Source organism: Hipposideros armiger, unplaced genomic scaffold (genome assembly GCF_001890085.2).
Source record: "Hipposideros armiger isolate ML-2016 unplaced genomic scaffold, ASM189008v1 scaffold_15, whole genome shotgun sequence".
In the NCBI taxonomy this organism is placed as follows: Eukaryota; Metazoa; Chordata; class Mammalia; order Chiroptera; family Hipposideridae; genus Hipposideros; species Hipposideros armiger.
The window spans coordinates 6,763,047-6,786,747 of NW_017731365.1; the positions used below are offsets into that span (position 1 = coordinate 6,763,047).

The 23,701-nt window shown below is 36.1% G+C and overlaps 1 protein-coding gene across 4 annotated transcripts in view; it reads left to right on the forward strand.

The window, feature by feature from the left end:
* Positions 1–23,701, forward strand: part of ADK (adenosine kinase) — a 537,152-nt gene that overhangs the window by 252,289 nt on the left and 261,162 nt on the right. For all 4 annotated transcript variants that reach the window (XM_019626043.1, XM_019626068.1, XM_019626051.1 and 1 more), the window contains exon 5: positions 17,028–17,200. In XM_019626043.1, coding sequence (XP_019481588.1) covers positions 17,028–17,200 — 173 coding nt within the window. The remainder of the gene's footprint in view (positions 1–17,027; positions 17,201–23,701) is intronic.

A 23,701-nucleotide genomic window follows, 5' to 3' on the forward strand; every position in this document is an offset into this window, starting at 1 on the left:
CATATATTGTGAAATGGTTATCACAGTAAGTTTAGTTAATATCCATCATCTCACATAGTTACATTGAAGTGAAATGGAAAATAAAGAAAAAACGTTTTTTTTTGTTTGTGAGAAGAACTCTTAGAATCTATCTCAACAATTTCGTATGTATCATACAGCAGTGGTAACTTATAGTCATCTTATTGTACATTAAATCACGTTTTTCTAATAAGTTGTTTTAGTGTATGAGAATGTTTTTAAAGCACATATTCTAGTGACTGAACATCTTACAAACTCTCTTTACTATTTATAATTTTTTAATGTATTTCCTTCAGTGACCATTACAGAAGAGTGGTTCAGATTTGGACTTTGTTGGTAGAATGTCTAGATTTAAGTTCTGGGGAGCTTATTTACCCTTTCTGTGCCTCAGTTTCTTCATCTGTGAAAGGAAGAGTAAATGAGTTATTTCCCATAATAATCAGAAAATAAGGATGTTTGTTTTTAAAATTCTTATTTCTTTTGCAGACTGTAATATTATGTTTTCACCTTTTCAGTATTTTTAGTGCTTTATTTAATTTTAGAATACAATTACACTGACCACAACATTGTTAAATAATGGTAGTGATAACATGAATCTTTCAATAATAATATTAACCAATATCTATTGAAGTATTATTTTATTCTTGTGTTATTTTTATTTTATTTTTGTTTTACAATAAATGTTTTAGGAATATGATGGATATCATCAAAATAAATTTTTGGTATCGGTTGATCTCTGGGAATCTACTGATACTGTTAATAAGATACAATTCATGAAATACGCACTGGTTATCTACTATGTGACAAGTGCTGGGGATGCACTGATGAGCAAAACAGATAAAAATTCCTGCCTTCATGGAGTACATATTTTAGTGGGAAGGAGAAATTCAATGAATGTAGTACAATAGCAAAGTAGAAGATGTTTAAAGAATAGGGATAAAAAGTACAAGAGTGTGATTGTGGTATTGGGAATGTTGGAACAAAAAGAGCATTTTACAATATTAAATAGGGCGTGTGGAACAGTTTTGTTGAGAAGGTAGAATTTGAGTAAAGATTTTCAAGATGAAGGAAGAGCCATCTGTGTAGCTGGGGGAGTCCAGCATAGTAGAGATGTCAGCAGTTGCTAAGGGAACACGTGCTTGGCACGTTTCAGAATTTTTCAAGTAGTTAAGTATGGTTGGAGCAGTATATGAAGTGCCACAGGAGATGAGGTTAGAGAGGCAGCAGGAGGTAAACGAAGAGTGGCTTGATCCTTTAGGGTCTCATAGGCTAATATAATGATTTTTGTTTCTTACTGAGTGATAGAACATTGCAGGGTTTTAAGTAAAGAAATGAGAAGCACTGACTTACATTTTAAAAGGAAAATGTCAAGGATGGAAGCAAGGAGATTAGGAAACTATTGCAACAATCCAGGCAAGAGGTTAGAGTAACTTGGATGGGTGATCATAGTGGAATTAATGGAAAGTGGTTGAAAAAAATGTGGTTAAAATCTGGAAATAATTTCAGATGGAGATTTACGATGGAGCTGTTGGGGAACAAAAAATTTTCTTTCACCCTTCTAGGTTTTTTGGCTGGATTAATAAATCAGTATAAGATACATTAACAGAAGAAAAACAAAATTTTAAATTTTGTACATATTTGTACAGTAAGAAGAGCAGATGTTTGGTAATTAGATGTTTGCCCTGCCATGCAGATAGGTCATTCAGATAAAAATTATCTCTGGTAATAGCTCTTTCTGAGCCAGGATCCCTATCTAAAATTTTTTTAAGTAATTAAGGGAGAAATAAAAGTTTTTCTTGAGGGCCGGCCGAGTGGCGCGTTGGTTAAGAGCTGGCTTGGGATGCCAGAAAGCCCTGGATCGAATCCCACATATGAGGGCCAGTGACACTGCCCTCTACAGCTAAGATGCTGAACAACAGCTCAACCTGGAGCTGGGCTGCTGTGAGTCCCCGGTGACAGCGTAGGCTGCAGCCCCTGCTGCAGTGGTTGCCATGGGCTACCATGTGCAGCCAGCAGCCAGCGTGAGCGGCCAGCAGCCGCAGTGAGCGGCCATCCAGAAGCCGGAGACTGACCTGCCTCGCCCGAGAAGAGCACAATGATGGTGCCAGCTTGGGCCAGTGAAGCAACATCCTCCACAACTAGACTGAAAAACAAAAGGACAGCAACTTGTCTGTTCCCTTTCCCCCAATTCCCCAGCGCTGTTCCCATCCCCCAATTCCCCAATACAAATCTTTAAAAAAAAAAAAAAGTTTTTCTTGAGTTGGCTGGGTCTTGATTTGCCTTCATCTCAAAATAATCCACATGCCAAAGTGGCACATTTTAGGTTGGCATCTTTTGTTCCCCTTTAGACCTAATAAGCTTTTCCAAAGGACTGTATGTGGGATGTGAAGTACACCCTCCCAATTTATCTCCTTATTGCTTCTTCTTTTATACACGGTACAAAAACACTTCTATATACGGTAACAAAAGTGATCCGTATTTAAATTTGGTAATTTCATTTTCTGTTTAAAATCCTTCAGTGGCATCCTGTTGCACCCTGAATAAAATTTATTCTCCTTTCCATAGCCAACAAGATATGGAACCTGCATATTTTTCCAGACTTACTTAGCTACTTTCCATCTCCCTCACTGAACTCTAGCCACACTGACTTTCAAATTTTTTTTTTTAGTGTTTTTTAATTTTTATTGGGTAACAGTGTGTTTTTTCCAGGACCCATCAGTTCCAAGTCAAGTCATTGTCCTTCAATCGAGTTGTGGAGGGTGCAGTTCAGCTCCAAGTCCAGTCACCGTTTTCAGTCTAGTTGCCGGGGGGCGGGGAGGGGTGCAGCCCACTATCCCATGCAGGAGTCTAACTGGCAACTTTGTTGTTAAGAGAATGCGCTCTAACCAACTGAGCCATCCGGCTGCCCACCAGCAGCTCAACGACAGCTCAGCTCAAGTCGTTGTCTTCAATCTAGTTACAGAGGGTGTAGCTTACTGGCCCTTGTGGGAATAGAACCAGCAACCTTGTTGTTCAGAGCATGCGCTCTAACCAACTGAGCCACCTGGCTGCCTCTCAATTTTTTTTATTATGCCAACCTCTCTCGTCAGAAGCTTTGCACTTGCTCTTCTTTCTGTTTGGAAAATCGCCAACCCCAAGTTCATTCTTTGCCTGTTGAGCTCTTTTGCATATTTTGTTCCTCAAATTAAATATTCTTAGACCTATGTAAAGTAGATTCTTTCCTTGCTCCTCTCTCCCATCTATTGTCCTTCTCAACTATTTGTTTTTTCCTTCATAGCATTTCTCACAATTATTTTATTTCTGTTTAATGTTTTTGTTTTGTTTGCATTTTTTTGTTTTGTTTTATTTGGAATCTCCAAGAGATAGAGACCATGGTTTTTTCAACTTTGTGTTCCAGTGTAGGCGTGATGCCTGGCCCATAGAACTATTCAGTAAATAACTTTAGATTGGATTGACAGACTAAATTAATGAACAAACGAATAAACCATTTATATTATCTATTAGAATAGCAGTGCTGGACATTACATCTTACTTAGATTTCAGTCACTCTTATTATTTTGATATTCTCCTTCCTTAATCAGCCATTGCATATTGCTTGTTGTAAGATGGTCATCAGTGATTTTTTTAATCACTAGAAGAATATTTCCTTATTGAAATTCACTCGGCTATTAACATCTAAGGCAAATTCTTATTTTCAGAAGATGACTATCCAGTAATACTATCATGGAGATGTGTCAAAGGAAATGTGAAACGGGAGCTTTAAAGATGCCTCCCATCCCCAGCCCTGCTTTTCCCTTGGAGCTAAAGGAAGAAAGGGGAAAAAAGAAATCTATGGTGTGAGTTCAGGTGTACTACAGTAATTATTTAAGAAAGGGCCCTGTTACCATGACAACAAATGCATGGATTTCAAGTGGAAAATTTTCATTATATGGGCCTGATAAAAACCCTCGCATCCCTATCCTCTTGGTATAGAATTGCTCTTTGTTGAGTTAAGGAAATTTTGAAAACCCCTGTTAAAATTAATTTTTAAATGTTCCTATGATATTTTTTCAAGTTTTTTATTATAACTTAAAATTCTACCAAAAGAATATACTTTTCATAGGTGTGTCATGTAGAAAAGTTAAGCATTTGATTTGACATTAAAAATTAGTTTCCTAATCTGTACTAGATCTTTGCTTAAATGGTAAATAAAATGGTAAATAGTTTAATGTATTGGGAGCTTCTGACAATAGAAAACGACCTGCCACTTTATAGCTTCCTTTGCCTTAAATGCTTTATAACTCCAGTAGAGGAAAGCTGTTAAGCTTTAAGTGCTCTGTCATATTTGCAGGCTTTTATAGTAGAGGGAGAACAGCAGTGAGCAATGATGATGGAAAACGATGGCAGGTAGACTTAAAACACCATAAAGCACAGACGATTGTGTGTAATGCCTTGAATTGAATCCTTTTTGAATGAAATGATCAGCCATATGTGCCACCCTTATGGACCCTGTAAGAAGAAGAGAAGAAATGTGCCCTAATGCTAACTGTGCATGAAATTGCAGTGTTAGGAGATATTGACCAGATGTTTCATTCTCATCAAATAGCTTGTTATGTGACTGAGTGAAAATATCTTTGCTGCTTTGATCACATACACCTTGAAAGAAGGGGTAATTTAATAGAGGCTGTCATAGTTCATCATTGTCAATAAACTTTGACTTGACCTTTGCCTTATATTTTTGATGTTGTGTCTGATAGGTGTTGATGGGCAGATATTTACTGCCATAAGGATTTGCCTTTTATAAAGTGTATGCTAAAAATAGTAAAGGAGAAAGATTTTTCTCAAATTTTCTTTTGTCCTTTTGTTCTTAGTTGGCATACTTTTCTGTGAATTTTGTAGAATTTCTGGGCGAATGCATCTGAGAGACAGTCTTACTTCTAAAGACCCACTGTGGTTTTTCTCTAAAGGTTTTTCACTTTCTTCACCTCGCTGGCCCAGTTTTAATTGGCCACAATAAACTTGTATGATAATATTATTTTATATCCCGCATATTCTTCTGTGTTTTTCTTAGCTTTAAGTGATGGATCTCTTAGAAAATTATCATAATTTCCTGACTTTTACAATTGAGGACAATGATAGCTAGAGAGATTAATTTACTTATACAAGGTCGTAGTTACTGTTTTCCAAGCCAGCTATGTCTGAGGTCTGATGGTGTACTCCTTCCAGTATGATTCTTCATTACTTCCCTTTTTTTTTCGCATATCTAGAGTAATGATTGAGGGTATACCTTGTAAAATCATACAGACTTGACCTCTGCGACTGACTTACTTTCCTCACCTGTGAAATTGGAATAGTATCTGTCTCATGCTTGGTGGTTCAGATTAACTGAAATAACATAGTAGGTAAAGGACTAGCATAATGCCCAACATACAGTACTGACTAATTTAGCTCTTTATTATATTGTTGTGTCTAACACATCTTCAGCTAATTATAGTGGGTTTGTTTTTCTTTTTTCTTTTTTTCTTGCTGAACCTTTGGTTTGTATTTGGATTTAGCACAATGTTTGTTAAGTTGTCAGGGGAAAGTGTTTGGAGTATAATGGAAAAATGATAAACAAAGCAGCCATTGTTACCTTCATCTCCTTAAACTTGAAGTTGCTTGAGGCTGGTAGGGAAGGAAAAGTTTTCCTCAACCCTCTTGGTATCCCTAGCTGGGTCTGAAAATTAAACTGACAAAGCATACAAATTTACTTAATACAACTTTTAGGTGACACAGGTACCTTTGTAAGGAAAATGAAGACTCAAAGAAACAGTTTGACCTGAGTATTTTTATGCTAGATTTGTTGAAGAGTGGGAAATCTTGTAGAAATATGGTAAGTCAGAGTATAGGCAAGCGTAGGAAACTGAGTGAACTTTTGTTAGGATTCTTCTTTTAAAAAAAACAAAAAAAACTTTATTGGGGAACAATGTGTTCCTTCGGGAAATAATGTGCTTTCTCCAGGACGCATCAGCTCCAAGTCAAATTGTTGTCATTCAATCTTAGTTGTGGAGGACAGAGCCCACCATCCCTTACGAGAGTCGAACTGGCAACCTTGCTGTCAAGAGCACGTGCTTCAACCAACTGAGCCACCTGGCTGCCCCATAAGGATTCTTCTTGATACCCCTTTGTCTTTGGGATAAGGATCGTTTTTTTCCTCCAGGCATAGGGGGCACTTCTCACATGAGGGTTTTATGGGCCGTTTCAGGGGAGAATGGAAGGGAAGGTCAGAGTACCTTTCTGTTTCTGCCATTTCCTCACATTTTTTCAGCCACTCTGCCATAATTCGCACAAGTGTGTGCTGATCCCCATCAGTGTATTCCCATCTGTATTTACATCATTTCATTATGTAAAGGAATTTATTTCAGATAATGTGGAAATGCTATGTACTGAATTCTGTCCTAAAGACATTTTCTAGGAGGTTATTATTATTTTTTTTAATTCTGCTTTCTCCTTAAGAGATCTCTCTTTATTCCAACCTAAAAGAAAGACTTCACTGTGCATAGCAAGAGACTAAAATTGTCCAAGTAGGCATGATTTGTTCAGATCTTGGGAGAACATAGAACTATAATATATCCTATCCATCTGATAGAAACCTTGCTGCTTAAAGGCTTCTGGTGAAAGTCAGATTGAATAAAACCCTGAAGTCTGTTATAACGGTATATTCGGGTACTATGCTATTTATCACCTAGTTTTGGAGACCTATGGAAAAAAATCTAGGCTACTTATTTTTGAAAAAAATTAATTGAGTAACAATTTCATATATGTTGTTTTTAAAAAAACATAACTTACACAGTATTTTTAATTTGGATAAATAGCTTTGTATTAAATGGTTTTCTTGGTTAATCGGGTGCAATCTTATAACCTGTTACTCTTCTACTTAAAAAGAAACAACTTCCTCCCTGGCTGGCTATAGCTGGGTTTTCCCTGTCCCTTCCCTTTTGTTGGGGGTGGCCTAGTCCCTTTTAGGAATATGATGAAATATGTGAAACGTCTCCTGAAAAATACATCAGTTTCCTTATAATTTCAGGGAGTTCATACAGTCCCCCATTCCTCGCACACATACCTTGTCCTGATACGGGCCTGTGGATCTCAGACAGTCTATAAGTCTCCTTAGAAAATAAATGTAAACCTCCTTAGTATTCTAAATATTTAACAATTTACCTTAGAAATAATAATAAAATAGTTTTATTGATACTCACATAATAATTACAATAGTAGTTATAATGATAATAGTAATAGTTAAAATGTGCCAACTTCATGTCAAGTCCTATACTAAACTTTAACCTGGATTACTGGTTATATTATTAATGATATCTCCAAGTGGAATATATTCACTATGTACTTATTGTGTGCTTTAGAGATACTGTATCTTTAGCATACAGATTGAAGGAAGAGATTATAGCATTTTGATTCTAAGACCTTGTTCATCTTCATTCATTGCATTTGTAAGGTACCAAAATCCTTTTTGGAATACTGAATTTACTTTGAGTTCTCTAATTCCAGGAGTCTCTTTTTTGCTTCTGAGCCTCTTTGTCATTCTTCTTCCTCTGAAAATTAACTATCCCAGGCACGACTCACCATGTCCCTTAAGTTCTACAAGATTCAACATGGACACAGTTTTGTGTATTTCGTTTAGGAAATTTTCTTTGACCATGCCCCAAAGTCTAACATAGGTGTTACTCCCATGCACTGCAATAGCCTGCCTCTCTCTCTCTCTCCTCTCTCTCTCTCTCTCTCTCTCTCTCTCTCTCTCTCGATAGATAGATAGATAGATAGATAGATAGATAGATAGATAGATAGATATAGATATAGATATTAGGTCAGAAATTAAGTTCGCAAACTCATCCTATAAAACGTGCTACATACCTCATTGCTGAATATGACTACGGTCGCCTTCGAAGTACTCCCCTTGGGAAGCTATGCACAGATGCCAGTGCCTAGTCCACCCTTTAAAGCAATTTTGGAACTCTTTTTCTGGAATGGCCATCAGAGCTGTTGTCGTATTACCCTTGATGTCCTGAGTGTCATCAAAATGTCTTCCTTTCAATATTTCCTTTATCTTCGGGTAAAGAAAGAAGTCATTGGGGGCCAGATCAGGTGAGTAGGGAGGGTGTTCCAATACAGTTATTTGTTTACTGGCTAAAACTCCCTCACAGACAGTGCCATGTGAGCTGGTGCATTGTCGTGAAGCAAGAGCCATGAATTGTTGGCGAAAAGTTCAGGTCGTCTAACTTTTTCACACAGCCTTTTCAGCACTTCCAAATAGTAAACTTGGTTAACTCTTTGTCCAGTTGGTACAAATTTGTAATGGGTAATCCCTCTGACATCAAAAAAGGTTAGCAACATTGTTGTGGCAAGTTCGAGAACTTAATTGTCAGACCTTGTAGATATGGATATAGATGTAGATGTAGATGTAGATGTAGATATAGATATACCTTATAATAAGTAGTAATATATTTTTATATAACCCTAAACTGTAAGCTTTATGAAGGAAGGATTATGGCTTTTCTGTTTATTCATTTAATTGACAAATATTTATTAAATACATAGAATATGGCAGGCACTCTTTTGAAGTAGAAATGTACCCCATAGCTCTTTCAAAGAAGCCAGGAAAAATGTGTTGAACTTTTTTACAAGTAAGTGGAAATTAACAATTAATTTTATGATGGGATTGATACAGTGTTCTGGTTCAATTATAAAGTTGTTTATGTTTGAACTTGGGTTAAGAGAAGTGGCTTACTATTGTATTAAAGGACGTTTTTGAAAGATCACTCTAAGCACAGTGGATTTGAAGGAAACACAGCTGAAGGCAGGGAAATGAGGTAAGCTTGTGCAAATAGTTATGGAGGATAGCATGGAGGAAGAATAAAGCGTGATTGCTAAGTGACAGGTTTCTTTTGGGGTGAAGAAATGTTCTGGAGTTAGACAGTGGTGATGGTTGGCACAACCTAGTGAATATACGGGAAACAACTGACTTGTCACTTTAAACTGGTAAGTTTTATGGTATGTGACTATATTTCAACAACAACAAAATTTAAAGAAGCTTTTACAGTAGTCTAATTGAGAGAAGATGGTGGAACGTACTAAAGTGGTAATAATGGATATAGAGAGAAGTAGAGTGTATATCTAGTAGGCAAAATAGGGTTTCTAGGCATTTAGATATTTGGGTTAGTTTTCTGAACAGAGGTCTAAATTAAAAAATAGAGGTGAGGGGTTTCAGTGTATAGATGGTAATTGAAACCATGGGAGTAAATTAGATCAGATTGAGAAAAATGGGATAGGGTAATAATAGGTAATCCTTGCATGCAGGCTTGTGGAACAGTAGGGATCAGGAGAAGAAAAGAAGCATACAAAAGAGACAGAGAAATGCTGTTTGACGTACTATAATAATGTCCAACAAATGGTAGGTGATCAAAAAATACTACTGAGGGCCTGTCGGCGGGCTCAGTTGGTTAGAGCACGAGCTCTGAGCAGCAGGGTTGCCGGTTCGATTCCCACGTGGCACGGTGGGCTGCACCCAAGCTGAGCTGCTGCTGAGCTGCCAATAGGCAGCTGGGCGCTCAGCTGGTGAGAGCGCGTGATCCTAACAACAAGGTTTCCTGTTCGAGTCCTGCATGGAATGGTGGGCTGTGCCCCCCGCAACTAAGATTGAAAGCAGCGAATGGACTTGGAGCTGAGCTTGCGCCCTCCACAGCTAAGATTGAAAGACAACAACTTGCAGCTGATGGATACTGGAAAAACACAATGTTCCCCTTCCCCAATTTTCCAACACTGTTCCCTTCCCCAATTTCCCAATAAAATCTTAAAAACAAAAAAATACTACTGAATGAGTTGAGTGAAGTTAGACTAAAAATTATTTTATTGTATCTCAGTGCCCTGTTAATATCGTCATCAGTACTCTTTAATAAGCTGTGCTTTAGGCACTTTACTTACATTTTCTTATTCAATTCTCACAATAATTGTACAAGAAATATAATATCTGATAGAGTATGTAATTTACCATCACAGGACTAGATGAAATATATCTATATCTATATATCTATCTACCTAGATAGATAGATATGTGTATACATACATACACACATATGTATACATATATCTGAGTCTAAAGTTTATCTTTTTTTACCTACTAGGCCAAAGTTTTCCAAAATCTCTTCTGAGAAATAGATGTTAACAGGTACCGTATTTTGCCATGTATAATGCGAGCCTACATTTTTAGCCCAACTTTCAGGGAAAAAATCTTTCATTTTAATTTTTTTAATTCAAATTTGTATTTGTTTACATTTAGGTACTTGTTTTTTGTATTATAAAGGAATTTTAGCATTTATTTTTTAACACATTATAGTACAAGAAATTTTATGTACCGGTAACAAACTTACGGTATTTATGCATCATAGAAGGCCAAGAACTCTTCATCGTTGCAGGTTGATCTCAGTTCCACAAAACCAATTATCATATTCCAGGGTATTATTTTGCATATGGATATGGTTATTGATTTCTAGAGTTACATTTTAAACTCATAAGTATAAAAGAATTAAGAACATTTATATAGATACGTAATTAGTACTACTCATGTATAATGCGCATCCTTATTTTTCTCTCACAGATTTGGGCAAAAAAGTACACATTATACATGGCAAAATGTATTATTTATCAGCAGACATAACAAAAGAAACATTTTTGAAATAATAGTAGGATTATTGGGAATCAATTTTTATTAATAGGATGCTTGCCAGTAGGGGAAATGGAACAGTTTTGGCAGGAAAGGAGCATAACATAGTAGTTATTGAGGGAGAATGGATTCTTAATAATATTTATGAAAATGTTGTGTTTCACTCTGTCACATGCTAGCATAGCCATCTTCTGAGAGACTCAATCAATCCTTTAAGCTATGTGATATATGCTATTTTCCTAACCAACTACTTCAGTTTTGATTTCCTCATCACCCTTTGCAATCAGCTTGTTACTGTTATTGCCCAGTTTTGACATTTAATTTCTTTTAGTTGTGCTTTACAGTTTTCCTGAAATGCCTCATTGAGTTTTCTGGTATAAAATTTCTTATGTTTGGCTTATCTTGCAGCTATTTTAGTATCTAGATATCATTCTTCATCATTCTATTAGGAATTGAATTGTATAACATTACTTTAGAAGTGACTAGTTCTTGAGCATTGTTGTCAGTTATATTGTTCTAAATATTACATATAGGTGACAAATAGGAAATTCATCTGGGAAGGTGAAGTTAATGTTAATAGAAATCATTCCATATGTTGTTAAAGACTCAGTGTGAAGCTTTAATATGTCATTTATTCAGCCTCTATTTAAATTCAGTTATCATTTTTCTGCTACTCCCTTACTAGGCATCATCTCTTATCTCACTGTTTTGCTCAAAACCCCTCATTTGCACCCTTTTACCTGCAGAATACTGCCTAAACCTCTTAAAATGGCATGTAATGATCTGGCCTAGACCTACTTTTCACATTAGTCTCTTCCCCCCCCTCCCATACTGCTTTGTCATTACACTCCTAATAGTCCTTTATTTCTCTTTTTCATTGCTTTTGTTAACACTATACTCCTTTATTTCCCAAACTGTGTCCTAAGACCCCTTGGGTCCCATATTGAATCTGCAGGTTATTTTAAATTTTCTAGGGAAGCAGCGACATCTATTAAATACAGCATGACCCACTAGCTCCTTCCGTTTTCACATTTGGTTTCTACATTCCTTCTGGTGGTATCATATACTTTGGAAAACTGGGTTTGGGGTGGTTTCTGTGATTAAAAAAAAAAAGTACTGCACAAAAATCATTGTGACATACTGATTGAATGAGGATGGTGTCTTATTCCAAGGTTTGAGAATTTTATAGTGCACAACACATGCTAAGTTGTTAGGGAATAAATATTTATTAAATTGTCTGGGACTACTTAGTAAATAAAATTTCTTTTTTAGGAATACCATGATAAAATTTCCAAGACAGGAAGAGAGATATGTACGCTGTGCCTCTACTTTCTTTCAAGTTTACAGCCATTTTTTAAAATTACACCCACTCTTAAAAGATTAGTTGATAATGTCACCCATCTCTGGAAACCTTTTCTGATCCCTCAGCTGCAATTAATCTCCCTCCTGGGTGTTTCCTGGTGGCATTCTGCCGTTATTACTGATTTCAAAATTGAATTCAAATACACTCATGTATTTATTTAAAGTTACCAGTTATAGCTGTGGCTTTTCTGTTCTCCAGTTAGGTGTAGTGACTTACAGTATAGTGAGAGCCCTTTCATTCTCTGTATAAAAGTGACCCAACTGTAATAATAGGTATTATTTGCTGAACTAAATTGCAAGTCTTGTTAGTCGATTCCTAATTCTTAAAACGTGCTTACAAGATCATTGGTTTTATTATCAACATGATATTTGAAGAAATTAGGGGTTAGCAATGTTGGTTTCCATAACACTGACATACCTCCTAAGCTTTGGCTGTTCTAGTTCCTTTTCGTTTTACTGTGGATTGTAGAATCAGTTTTTTTGGTATCTTTAGAAATCCTCTTGAGATTTTGATTGGGGTTGCAGTGAATCTATGAATCAATTAGGGGAGAATTGTTGTCTTAAGAATATTGAGTTTCCTAATCCATGTACATAGTATAGCTCTCCATTTATATAGCTTTTTTCCTCAGCAAACTTCTGTACTGTTCTATGTATAGCTCTTGCACATGTTTTCTTAAATTTGTCCCGATATGTTTCATTTTTTGATGCTATTGTAAATAACATTGTTAATTTTAATTTTCAACTGTTCCTTGATAGTATCTAGAATTACATTCGATTTATATATATTGATCTTGAATTCTGAGACCTTGATAAACTCTCTTTTTAATCTTTAGAACATTTACATAAATTCCTTATGATCTCATTTATTCCTTAAACATGCATAGATTGGTACCAGCCAAAGCCTCAAGAATTACCCTATATGGACTTCAGGTCGTACCGCTCTGAAACTGGTTTTTGCAATTTCTACTCTCCTGTCTCTCTTTGAACACTTATCTCTGTTCCCTCATTTCAGTGAGAATGCTAGGGTCAGTTTGACTTCCTCCTCCCTGCATCATAGCTTGGAAATTGCCTCCTGGCAGAGAGCCTGCATGATGTCAGGGCTCACCTCTTTCTCTTTTGTATCAGATCACAGTCCTGCCTTGCCTGATGTCCAATGTCTGAAAATTCTGTAGTTGTTTCCTTTTGGTTTTGTTTTCTAGTTACTCACAGCACAGGGGTAATTCTGGACCCTCTTCTCCCTCAGAGCTAGAGTAGAAGTTAAAGATAGGAGTTTAAGGATGTGTTATACATATAAAACAAAGAAAGGCTGGGCAATTTGCTTTAGCTAAAAGAAGTAGCACAATAAAAGGTTTTGAACAAGGTTAAGTCTCTTTCCTGGAGAATCTGAAAATGTTGTGGTTGTGACTTTGTATTAGGGTTACTGTCATTTTCATCTTTTTATTCTGCATTAAATATTTATTGTTTGGACGTCTGAATGGTAGGAAATAGATTGGTTAGGTGTTGGTAACACATTGTGTTTTAAATAACATTAGAGATGTACTAAAATTTTAACAAAACTCTTAGCAAATTATTTTTTAAGCTTTAAAAAAATTGACATTTTTAATCTATTTCAACTTTCTTGATTATGTCTTTACTTACTCAGGTTATTAAGTGCTTTGAAGCAGTGAAAATGGCTTCCATTTCTTTTGTGTGTCTGCTTTGGCTTACTAAACTCTCATTTTAGATGCATTAAGTTTGAGTGAAAATCACTGATCAAGAGTAAAGTTCTCATATTTTGGCAGTGTCCTGATTTGCTGACATCAGAAATAGCCAGAATATTAGTCATTTTCCTGTGATGAAATATTCAGTAGTGGAATTATGTATAATGAAACCTGAATATTTCTGTTATTTGTCATTTCTGTGTTGCAGGTTTAAATAATATTGATATAATGGAAACATTTTAATTCATTTAAATCCTGATTATGGAAATGTTGTAAGTCAGATATAAGCCTGTAGTGAGTTAATAGAGCCCCATTTTCAGACTATAGTTTGAACATGTAAATTTTTTATTATAATTAGGCTGAATTACATTATAATGACTTCACTTTCACTGAATGAAGTTTCCTATTATTTTGATTTTTTTCCTTTCTTAAAATGTGTATACATTTTTTTGGCACCCTCTGTACACACACACACACACACACACACACACACACACACACGGTGTCAAAATGAAAAAACTATTAAAATTATAATACCAATATATACCGATAACGAAAGATGAATACAAGTCACATTTAACTTCTGCAATTACAAGAGGTGCTCAAAGTGGTTACCATCAGCGTCCAGACACTTCTGATTACAGCGAACTACTGCTTGAGCAACGTTGACCAAAGTGTCCACTTGTATACATTTTTTGGCACCCCCGATATATAGATATAGATATACCTATCTGTATCTATATCTATATGTCTATATCTATAGCTATATCTATATATTTATAGTTGACATTCAGTATTATTCAGCTTCCACTTCAGGTGTACAGTGCAGTGGTCAGGCATCTACACCATCTATTAAGTGGACTCCCTAGTAAGACAAGTGTCCATCTGATACCCTACAAAATCTTCACAACATTATTGTTTATATCCCCCAAACTGTCTTTTGTGTACCCATGGCAATGTCGTGACTACTAATTTGTACTTTCTAATCCCTTTACCGTCTCCTCCATTCCTGTCCCCCTCCCATCTAGCAACCATCACTGTTTTTTCCCCTTATATCTCTGAGTCTATTTCCGTTTTGTTTGTTCGTTTATTCTGTTCTTTAGGTTCCACGTATAACCATTTGCAATGACATGGATGGACCTAGAGAATATTATGCTAAGTGAAATAAGTCAGATGGAGAAAGACAAATTCCCTGAACCATTTTGGATTATTTATCCCCTGTCTGAGAAATTTAGAATTGATACAATACTATTTTCTGATATAAAATAAGTAGTATTCCAATTTCAGCAATTATTCTAATAGAGTCCTTTATAGCTATTTGATTTAATTCTCAATCCAGGACCCAGTTAGGATTACACCTTGCATATATTTGTCATATTTCTTTACTTTGATCTGTAACAGTGCTTCTTCCTACCTTTTTTGTGAGTGTGGGGGTGAGGTTGGAGGTGTCTTTCTAGGCATTTCCTTCTTTTAAAAGTCCAAGCTAGTTGCTCATAAAATGATGTGCCATACATAGATTGATTGTGTCCTCATGATTAGATTCAGGTTAAACATTTTTGGCATGAATACTACATAAGTGATACTGTGTATTTCTCATTGTGTCACAGTAGAAGACATAATGTTAGTTTCTTGCCTTATTGATGATGCTAAGTTAAATCATTTTATTAAGATGATATCCCTCAGAATTCTTGCTTGGAACCATCTTCCCTTGCCCCATTCCATATTTATGTCGCCCTTCTACAGTGCAAGCCTACTTTCCGACAATATCAACTTACATTCATTTGCTGTATCCTATAGTACATGCAAAATATTGGGTTGTCAGAAAAGTCATGACTCATTTTTGCAACGAAAAACAGAAAAAAATACGTCATGACTTTTCCGACAACCCAATAGTTTTACCACAAGCATTACCAACAATAAACCTACTATTAAAATTCCATATTTTGTGGTTTTTGTTTTTGCTTATATTAGTATGTTGAAAAGTTATTTGTATTTTTTCTGTGATTATATTACAATTAGATATTTTCTTTGTTTTTTTTTTGTATTCAATTTTATCATTTGTTTTTTTCTCATTGAAGTCTATGGATGGACATTTAGGTTGCTTTCTACATTTGGTTTTTACAAATAATGTCTCAAAGAATACCTATGCATATGTTATATATTTATAGACATGAATCTTCAGGATAAACCCCTACATGTAGGATTGGTAGATTATCATATAGTTACTGTACCTTTGTCTTAGCATTTTCTCTATTATCTTTTGTTTCTCTCATCATCCCTTTAACTCTCAAATATACATGTATTTCTTTTATATACTGAATGTTTGAGAATGTGATAAGATTTTGATGTCTTTTGACTTTGTATATTATTTTTCTAACTTAAGTGTTAGAAACAAAATAGATGGTGGCTTTAAAATAGCTAATGAAAAACCTTAGGAATTTGAGCTAATTATGAAATGCATGCTTTTCACTTTTCATATCAGTGAAAAGTGTGTATTTTAAAAGAAATCCACTGTTATTAATGAATAACAAAGAAATTAAAGTTTATGAGATTAATGAAAAGATGAGATAATAGAATTAGAATTTTTCACACTTTATTTTGGAATTTTTAAAACAATTTATTAGACATGAACGTGGTTTAGCTTAATTTATATATGACAAGTATGACAATAATAGTGACAGCTAATATATATGTCATTTACTGTATGCTGGGTACTAGCCTCAGTCATGCATATACATTAAATTAAATTATTTAATTTAATCCTCAACAACCTTTTTAGTTGTATTTATGATTATTGTTTTCATTTACAGATGAGGAAAATGAGGCATAGAAATGTAAAATGACTTGTTCTTACTCATACAGCCAATAAGTGGCAGAGGCAAGATTTGAACCTGGACAGATAGTCTTCAATATAGATTCTGGGCTCTTAATGACGTTACTATCCTCATTCTATTGGGACTCACTGTTATTTTTTTTGTATCAAGCCAGCATTGACCTAAGGTCTGTATGATTTTAGATTCTGAGTTCTTAACCACTGTGCTCTATTTACCTCTCCAAAAATAGTATAATAAGATTTTATGTGGTTGTTATATCAAGTTTGTTTTCATAAGTAGTAGTACAGGATTGGAATTCCTTTTCCTAACAGTCACAGCTTCTAACAAAGTATCCCTTTTATGCCACCATCTATGGCAGAATACTGAATTATGTGTGCTATTTTTCTGACCTACCAAAATTATTTATGTTACTCTTTTTTTCAGTGGATGATTCAGCAGCCACACAAAGCAGCAACGTTTTTTGGGTGCATCGGGACAGATAAATTTGGGGAGATCCTGAAGAAAAAGGCTGCGGAAGCCCACGTGGATGCTCATTACTATGAGCAGAATGAGCAGCCCACGGGAACTTGTGCTGCGTGCATCACTGGCGGCAACAGGTCGGTGAGAAACCAAGGGGGGGCTGTACTAATTGGCTGTTCAAACGTGGGTAAAATCTGAATCCAGTCAGAATTTGGAATTTAGGCCTCATGTTTATAATTGCTTTTAATGTTTAATAAACTCTTTTTTCTCATACCATTTTTTCTTTCTTTAATTGCCTTTATTGATTGAACCTGCTGTTGTCTTCATGAGACATAATGGAATGAAATTTTTTAGATTATCTAGTCGAGTCTCAGCTTTTTATAATTAGGATCAGAAAAAGAAAACATTTTATTCAATGTCTTGTAGCTAGTTTCTTCCAAACTGAGATTAGAAAGAAATATTCTTTTCACCATGTTCTGAGACTGGAGTATTCAAATACACACATACATATACGTATGCATTTTTAAACATATATAAAATACTACATTATATCCAGTCTCATATGCATTTGGTCATCTAAAGCATTTCTGGCATGACAAATATTCATCCATATTAAACAACTTAGTCATGGGTAATGCACCACTCAAAAAACAAACACTTTATACTTCTATACAATTTTACTTATTAGGATCTCTTCTTTATATGAACTTTGAATATATCGCTCAGGGCCCTTCATACATTGGTTGTATTTGTGCCTTTTGCAGCTACATGGAGGTTTTCCTCCGGTACGTTCATACTTTGCTAGCAGCGTTATTACCATATTGCTCATCAGCATAGGCTTTTTTCTCCTTTGCGCAGGAAAAACAAAATAACTTTTCTAGCTATTATATTGTTAGAATCAACAAAAGTGATCTGTTTTTAAGTAGTGATTCAGTAGAAATTTTATATCCCTTATAGCTAGAACTATTGAGTCTGTCCTCCTCCATTTCCTGTTTCCCTTCCTTTCCCTCCTTTCTTGTTTGCCTTGTTTTCTTCCTTTATTTCCTCCTCCATTCCCCTTTCTTAACCCAACTTTTATTTTTGCTCACTCTTTGACATCCAGCAAATGTATGTTAAGGATTTGACACTACTCTGGTTAGTAGTCGTTGAATAACTAAAATATACCTTTTAAAAATAATTAGAGCGCCAAAACCTTTCAAACCTTTCTTGTAACTTTACTTTTTGTTTATAGGAGACCATTATGATTTTAAGGTTTCAATAACTAATAACATTCATTATTCAAACATATTTAAAATATACTTATTTAGACCTTTCCCCTTTTTAGTTTTTCTAAAACCAACATTAATATTCAGGTGTAAAGTTTTCCCATTAGAGAGAAATGGGTCAAGTTTTGCTTCTGACATCACTCAGACTAGAGTAAAATTGATAAATTATTTTGTATGCTAAGTTGCTATTTTAAAGGGCAGTTATGATAATATTAGGTCTCCCAGATGTCAACAGCTTGATTTATTATGGTTATGACCATCAGTATTGTTCAGATGATACTGGAAATTAGAAATTGGGGAAAGCCCTCCCTATCTAACTCATCCAAATTGCGGAACCTGAAAGATTTGGAGAAATTGTTTCAGATAGGGCTGGTAACTCTTAGTACCACTATCCAAAACACAGGAATCAAAGAGTTTAGATCATGCAATAATCTTCTTAATCTAGGTTCTTATTCTCCAAACTCTGAACCAATACATTGGGATAGTAAGAATGCTTGTATTTTTCTTTTGGGGAAACTATATAGTTTCCTATCAAAGAGTAGTTTTATTATCAAAATAGAGTTTAGTAGCTGGTACCAGAAGTGTTTGCTTTCGTTTAGTAACCATTTTTGTCAAAATTTTACCGAAGTCATGATTACTAAAATATTTTGTATAAATGAGGACTAATTTTTCTTAACTTTGTAATATAGCTATTTGCATATGCATATATTGATGCATAGTACTCTTATTTTCATTCATTTAATTGAACATAAACAGATGTATCTTCAGTAGTCAATTGGCATGTGGATGAGTAGAAATATATTTGGAAGAGAATCAGTTTATTGTTTTCTTAACAGGAACCATCACAATCTCAATTGATGAGAATATATAAATATATATAATCATAACTGTTACCATTGATTACAAAAGTGAAATATTGTCAAATTATTTTCTAATTTCTGAGTCAGAATGAGAAGGAAAAATATTAATTTGTGTATAGTGTAAATAATTTATTAAGTTTAATTGTTGGTCAATAATAAAAAGCTCTATGTGGCACTTATAGCAAGATTTTAAATGTAGTATCCTGCATAGCTTTTTCAGCTACAAAACTGGACCAGGGCAGGGATTTTTCAACTGTAGAAACTAATTTAAATGTACTCCAGTCCTTAAAATGTAATGCTTTGCAAATTAATTTTACATAGTAAATTTGGCCCATATGTATATGTGTGTTTTGTAAAATTAATCTTTTATATGACTTTTAAAGTCAAGTAATAATAAATGTATAGTATGTTGATACTTAAAAACTGAAGTTTTTATTTGCATATTTTTTTGCATTAATGGCATTGTAGCTTTTTTTTTTTTTCCTAGCTGAGCCATCCTGCCACCTGTTGGCAGCTCAGCGGCAACTCAGCTTGGGCCGGATTCGAACCGCTGTTGCTCAGAGCTCAGATGTAGCTTTTTTTCTTAACTGCATTTTGAACTATTAAAATGTAGAAAGTAGCAGAGAGTAATCCAAGATGGCAGAGTAGATAAATGCTGTGATTGCCTCATTCCATAAACACATCAAAATTGAAACTAAATTACAGAAAAATCAACCAGGAGAACCATCTTAAGTCTGGCTGAGCAGAAGTTTTATAACTAAGGATATAAAGAAGAAGCCACATTGAGGTTGACGAGAGGGGCAGAAACACGAAATGATCCTGGCCCCAAACCTCCATGTGGCAGTTGGAAATCAGGAGGGATATCTTAGGCACAGAAGTTCCCCAAGGGGAGCGAGGGATCCCAGTACCACACCAGGATGCCCAGCCCGGAGTACTGGTGCTGGGAAGAGGAGCCCCCACAACATCTGGCTATGAAAAACAGTTGGGATTCAGACTATCCAGGTGGGATGGAAGGTTGCAGGAAACCCAGGCGTGCTCTTAAAGCACCCGCACACAGACTCTCTCACTCGGAGGCACTCACTCTGGGCTCCAGCGGAGGGACAGTGAGTTGGGGGATGCTGGAGATATACAGAAGGCAGACTGAGTTGTGTGGCTTCATGACTAGAATTGAAGGGACAGTTGCCATTTTTCCTGTGTGGGTCCATCTCCCATGCAGCCAGCAGGCAGGTGCCATCTCTCTTGTTTTGACCCTACCCCATGCCCATGGCCAAATCTGAATCTGAATTGGTCTGGTGAACTCTACTCACTCCATCCTGTTGACTCACTGAGACCCTGCCACACCTAATTCCATATGACAGGAAGCTTTAATCAGTAGCTGATAAACCATAAGGGAGCCAGCAGCTGACAGCAGGCCTTAGAGTATTCTGGCTTTTTGCAGAGGTACCCCAGACCTGTTATTGGTGGCAGCTGTCCTTGGTTTGCAGTGTAGACTCTCCCCTTTGACTCCAGGTCCAGCATAGGCAGCGACCAACCATGGATCACTTTGTGGCTTTTACCAGGTACTCCCCGGGGGGTCACAGGCAGTGGGTGACCTGGGTAAGCACCAGAGCCCCTCCCAAGAGGCTCTAGAACCAACATACTTGGAGCTTAGCTTCAGACCACAGCAGAGCACCACCCAGTTAGCTCCACAAGTTGCACACCCAAAGGGTGGTCTCAACAGGCACCAGAGCCCACTGGGGCGAGTCCCGTTAGGTGGGATAAGTCACCTGCACAGTCGACTGTAAGCTGTGGAAGTGGCCAAACCCCACAGCCAGTCAGCCTGAGGGCCAATACCACCCACTGACATGCCAACAGCAATCAAGGCTCAACTATAACGGGGGAACACACAACCCACACAAGGGACACTCCTGAAGCACCCAGCACAGGTGGTGACCAGGGAGACTGTGCCACTGGGCCCCACAGGGCACCTACTACATAAGACCACCTGGCAAGACTGGGTGACATAGCAGATCTACCTAATACATAGAAACAAACACAGAGAGGCAGCCAAAATGAAGAAACAAAGAAATACATCCCAAATGAAAGAACAGGAGAAAATCCCAGAAAAATAATTAAATGAAATGGTGGCAACAACCTATCAGAGACAGAGTTCAAAACACTGATTATGAGGATGCTCAAGAAACTTAGTGAGAACTTCAATAGAGAGATAGCAAGTATAAAAAAGGACGTAGAAACCATAAAAGAACCAGTCAGAAGTGAAGTATACAATAACTGAAATGAAAAATTCACTAGAAGGAATCACCAGCAGACTAGATGAAGCAGAGGACTGAATCAGTGATTGGGAAGACAAGATAGCAGAAAACACCCAATCAGAGCAGCAAAAGGAAAAAAAAAATGAGGATAGTTTAAGAGACCTTTGGGACAACGTCAAACATAACAACATTCGCATCATAGGGGTATCAGAAGGAGAAGAAACAAAGCAAAGGATTGAGAACCTATCTGAAGAAATAATGACTGAAAACTTTCCTAACTTCGTGAAGGAAATAGACATACAAACCCAAGAAGCACAGAGCGTCCCAAACACGATGAACCAAAATAGGCCAACACCAAGACATATTATAATTAAAATGGCAAAGATTAAAAACAGAATCCAAAAAGCATCAAAAGAAAGGCAATTAGTTTCTTATAAGGGAGCTCCCAATAGATTATCAGATTTCTCAAAAGAAACTTTGCAGGCCAGAAGGGATTGGCAGGAAGTATTCAATGTGATGAAAAGCAAGGACCTACAACTAAGGGTACTCTACCCAGCAAGGTTATTATTTAAAATCAAAGGACATAAAGAGCTTTCCAAACAGAAGAAACTAAAGGAGTTCATCATCACAAAACCAATATTACAAGGAATGTTAGAGAGACTTCTTTAAAAAAAAAATCAAAATTATAAATAATATAATGGCAATAGCTACATATTCATCAACAGTTACTTTCACCGTAAATGGATTAAATGCTCCAATTAAAAGACATAGGAGGAATGAGTGGATAAAGAAACAAAACCCTTACATATGCTGCCTACAGGAGACCCACTTCAGGTTGAAAGACACATGCAGACAGAAAATAAAGGGATTTTCATGAAAATGGAAATGAAAAAAACACACACCAAAAACTGGGGTAGCAATACTCACACCAGACAAAATAGACTTTAAATAAAACAAAGCCTATAACAGAAGACAAAGAAGGACCCAATAATCCCACTTCTGGGTGTTTATCCCAAGAAATCCAAAACATTACTTCGATGGGACCTGTGCATCCATATGTTCATTGCAGCATTGTTGACAATGGCCAAGATGTGGAGGCAGCCTGGGTGTCAATCGGTGGATGAATGGATAGAGAGGAGGTGGTACATATATACAGTGGAATATTGCTCAGCCAGGGAAGGGAATGGGTTCTTGCTATATGCGGTGGCATGGATGCACCTGGAGGGAATTAATGCTGAGTAGAGTGTCAGACAAAGACAGATGCAATGTAATTTCACTTGTACGCGTATGTGGAATCTAAAGAACAGAATGGAAGAACATACAAACCAGAAACACACTCATAGATACAGAGAACATTTTGATGGTTGCCAGGTGGGAGAGGGCTTGGGAATGTGGGTGAAAAAAGGGGAAGGGACTGAGAAGTACAAATTGATTGTTATACAGTAGTCATGGGAATGTAGGGCATAGCATAGGGAATATACTCAATAATATTGTAATAATTATGTATGATTTCAGATGGGCACTAGATGTATCAGGGTGATAGTTGGGAAGGGGTACAAATTGGTAGTTACAAAATAGTCATAGGGATGTAAAGTAAAGCATAGGGAATATAGTCAATAATAACTGTGTATGGTGTCAGGTGGGTACTCGACTAGTCAGGGGGATCATTTCTTAAATTATATAAATGTCTAACCATATGCTGTACACCTGAAATGAATATAAAATAATACTGAATGTCCACTGTAATTGGAAAATTAAAAAGGGGCGGGGAAGGTGAAAGGGAATAAGTGGTCCAAATTTCCAGGTATAAAACAAATAAGTCATGGGGATATAATGTACAGCATAGGGAATATAGTGATATTGTGATAGCATGGTATGGTGTCAGATGGTTGTTGAATTTAACGTGGTGATTACTTAAGTATATTAATGTTGAAAAACTATGGTATACACTGAAATGGATATAATGTTGTATGTTAGCTATATTTTTTAATACAAATCTTAAAAAAATAAAAACAAATTTTAAAATCAGTATAGTTACTACCAAAAGCAGTAAAATATTGGAAATATCAGAAACATCATACTTGCGTATCTATTTGAATGAACACTTATATTTATGATAATTCATGTAATTTTAAAAAATGTAGAAAGTAGATAATCTTATTTAAGTATCAAAAGGAAACTTAACTGCCAATTTCTCAAAATGCCAGGTGGTATTTAGAACAAGGATTAACATCTCTGATTATCTCAAAGGCAACATAGAA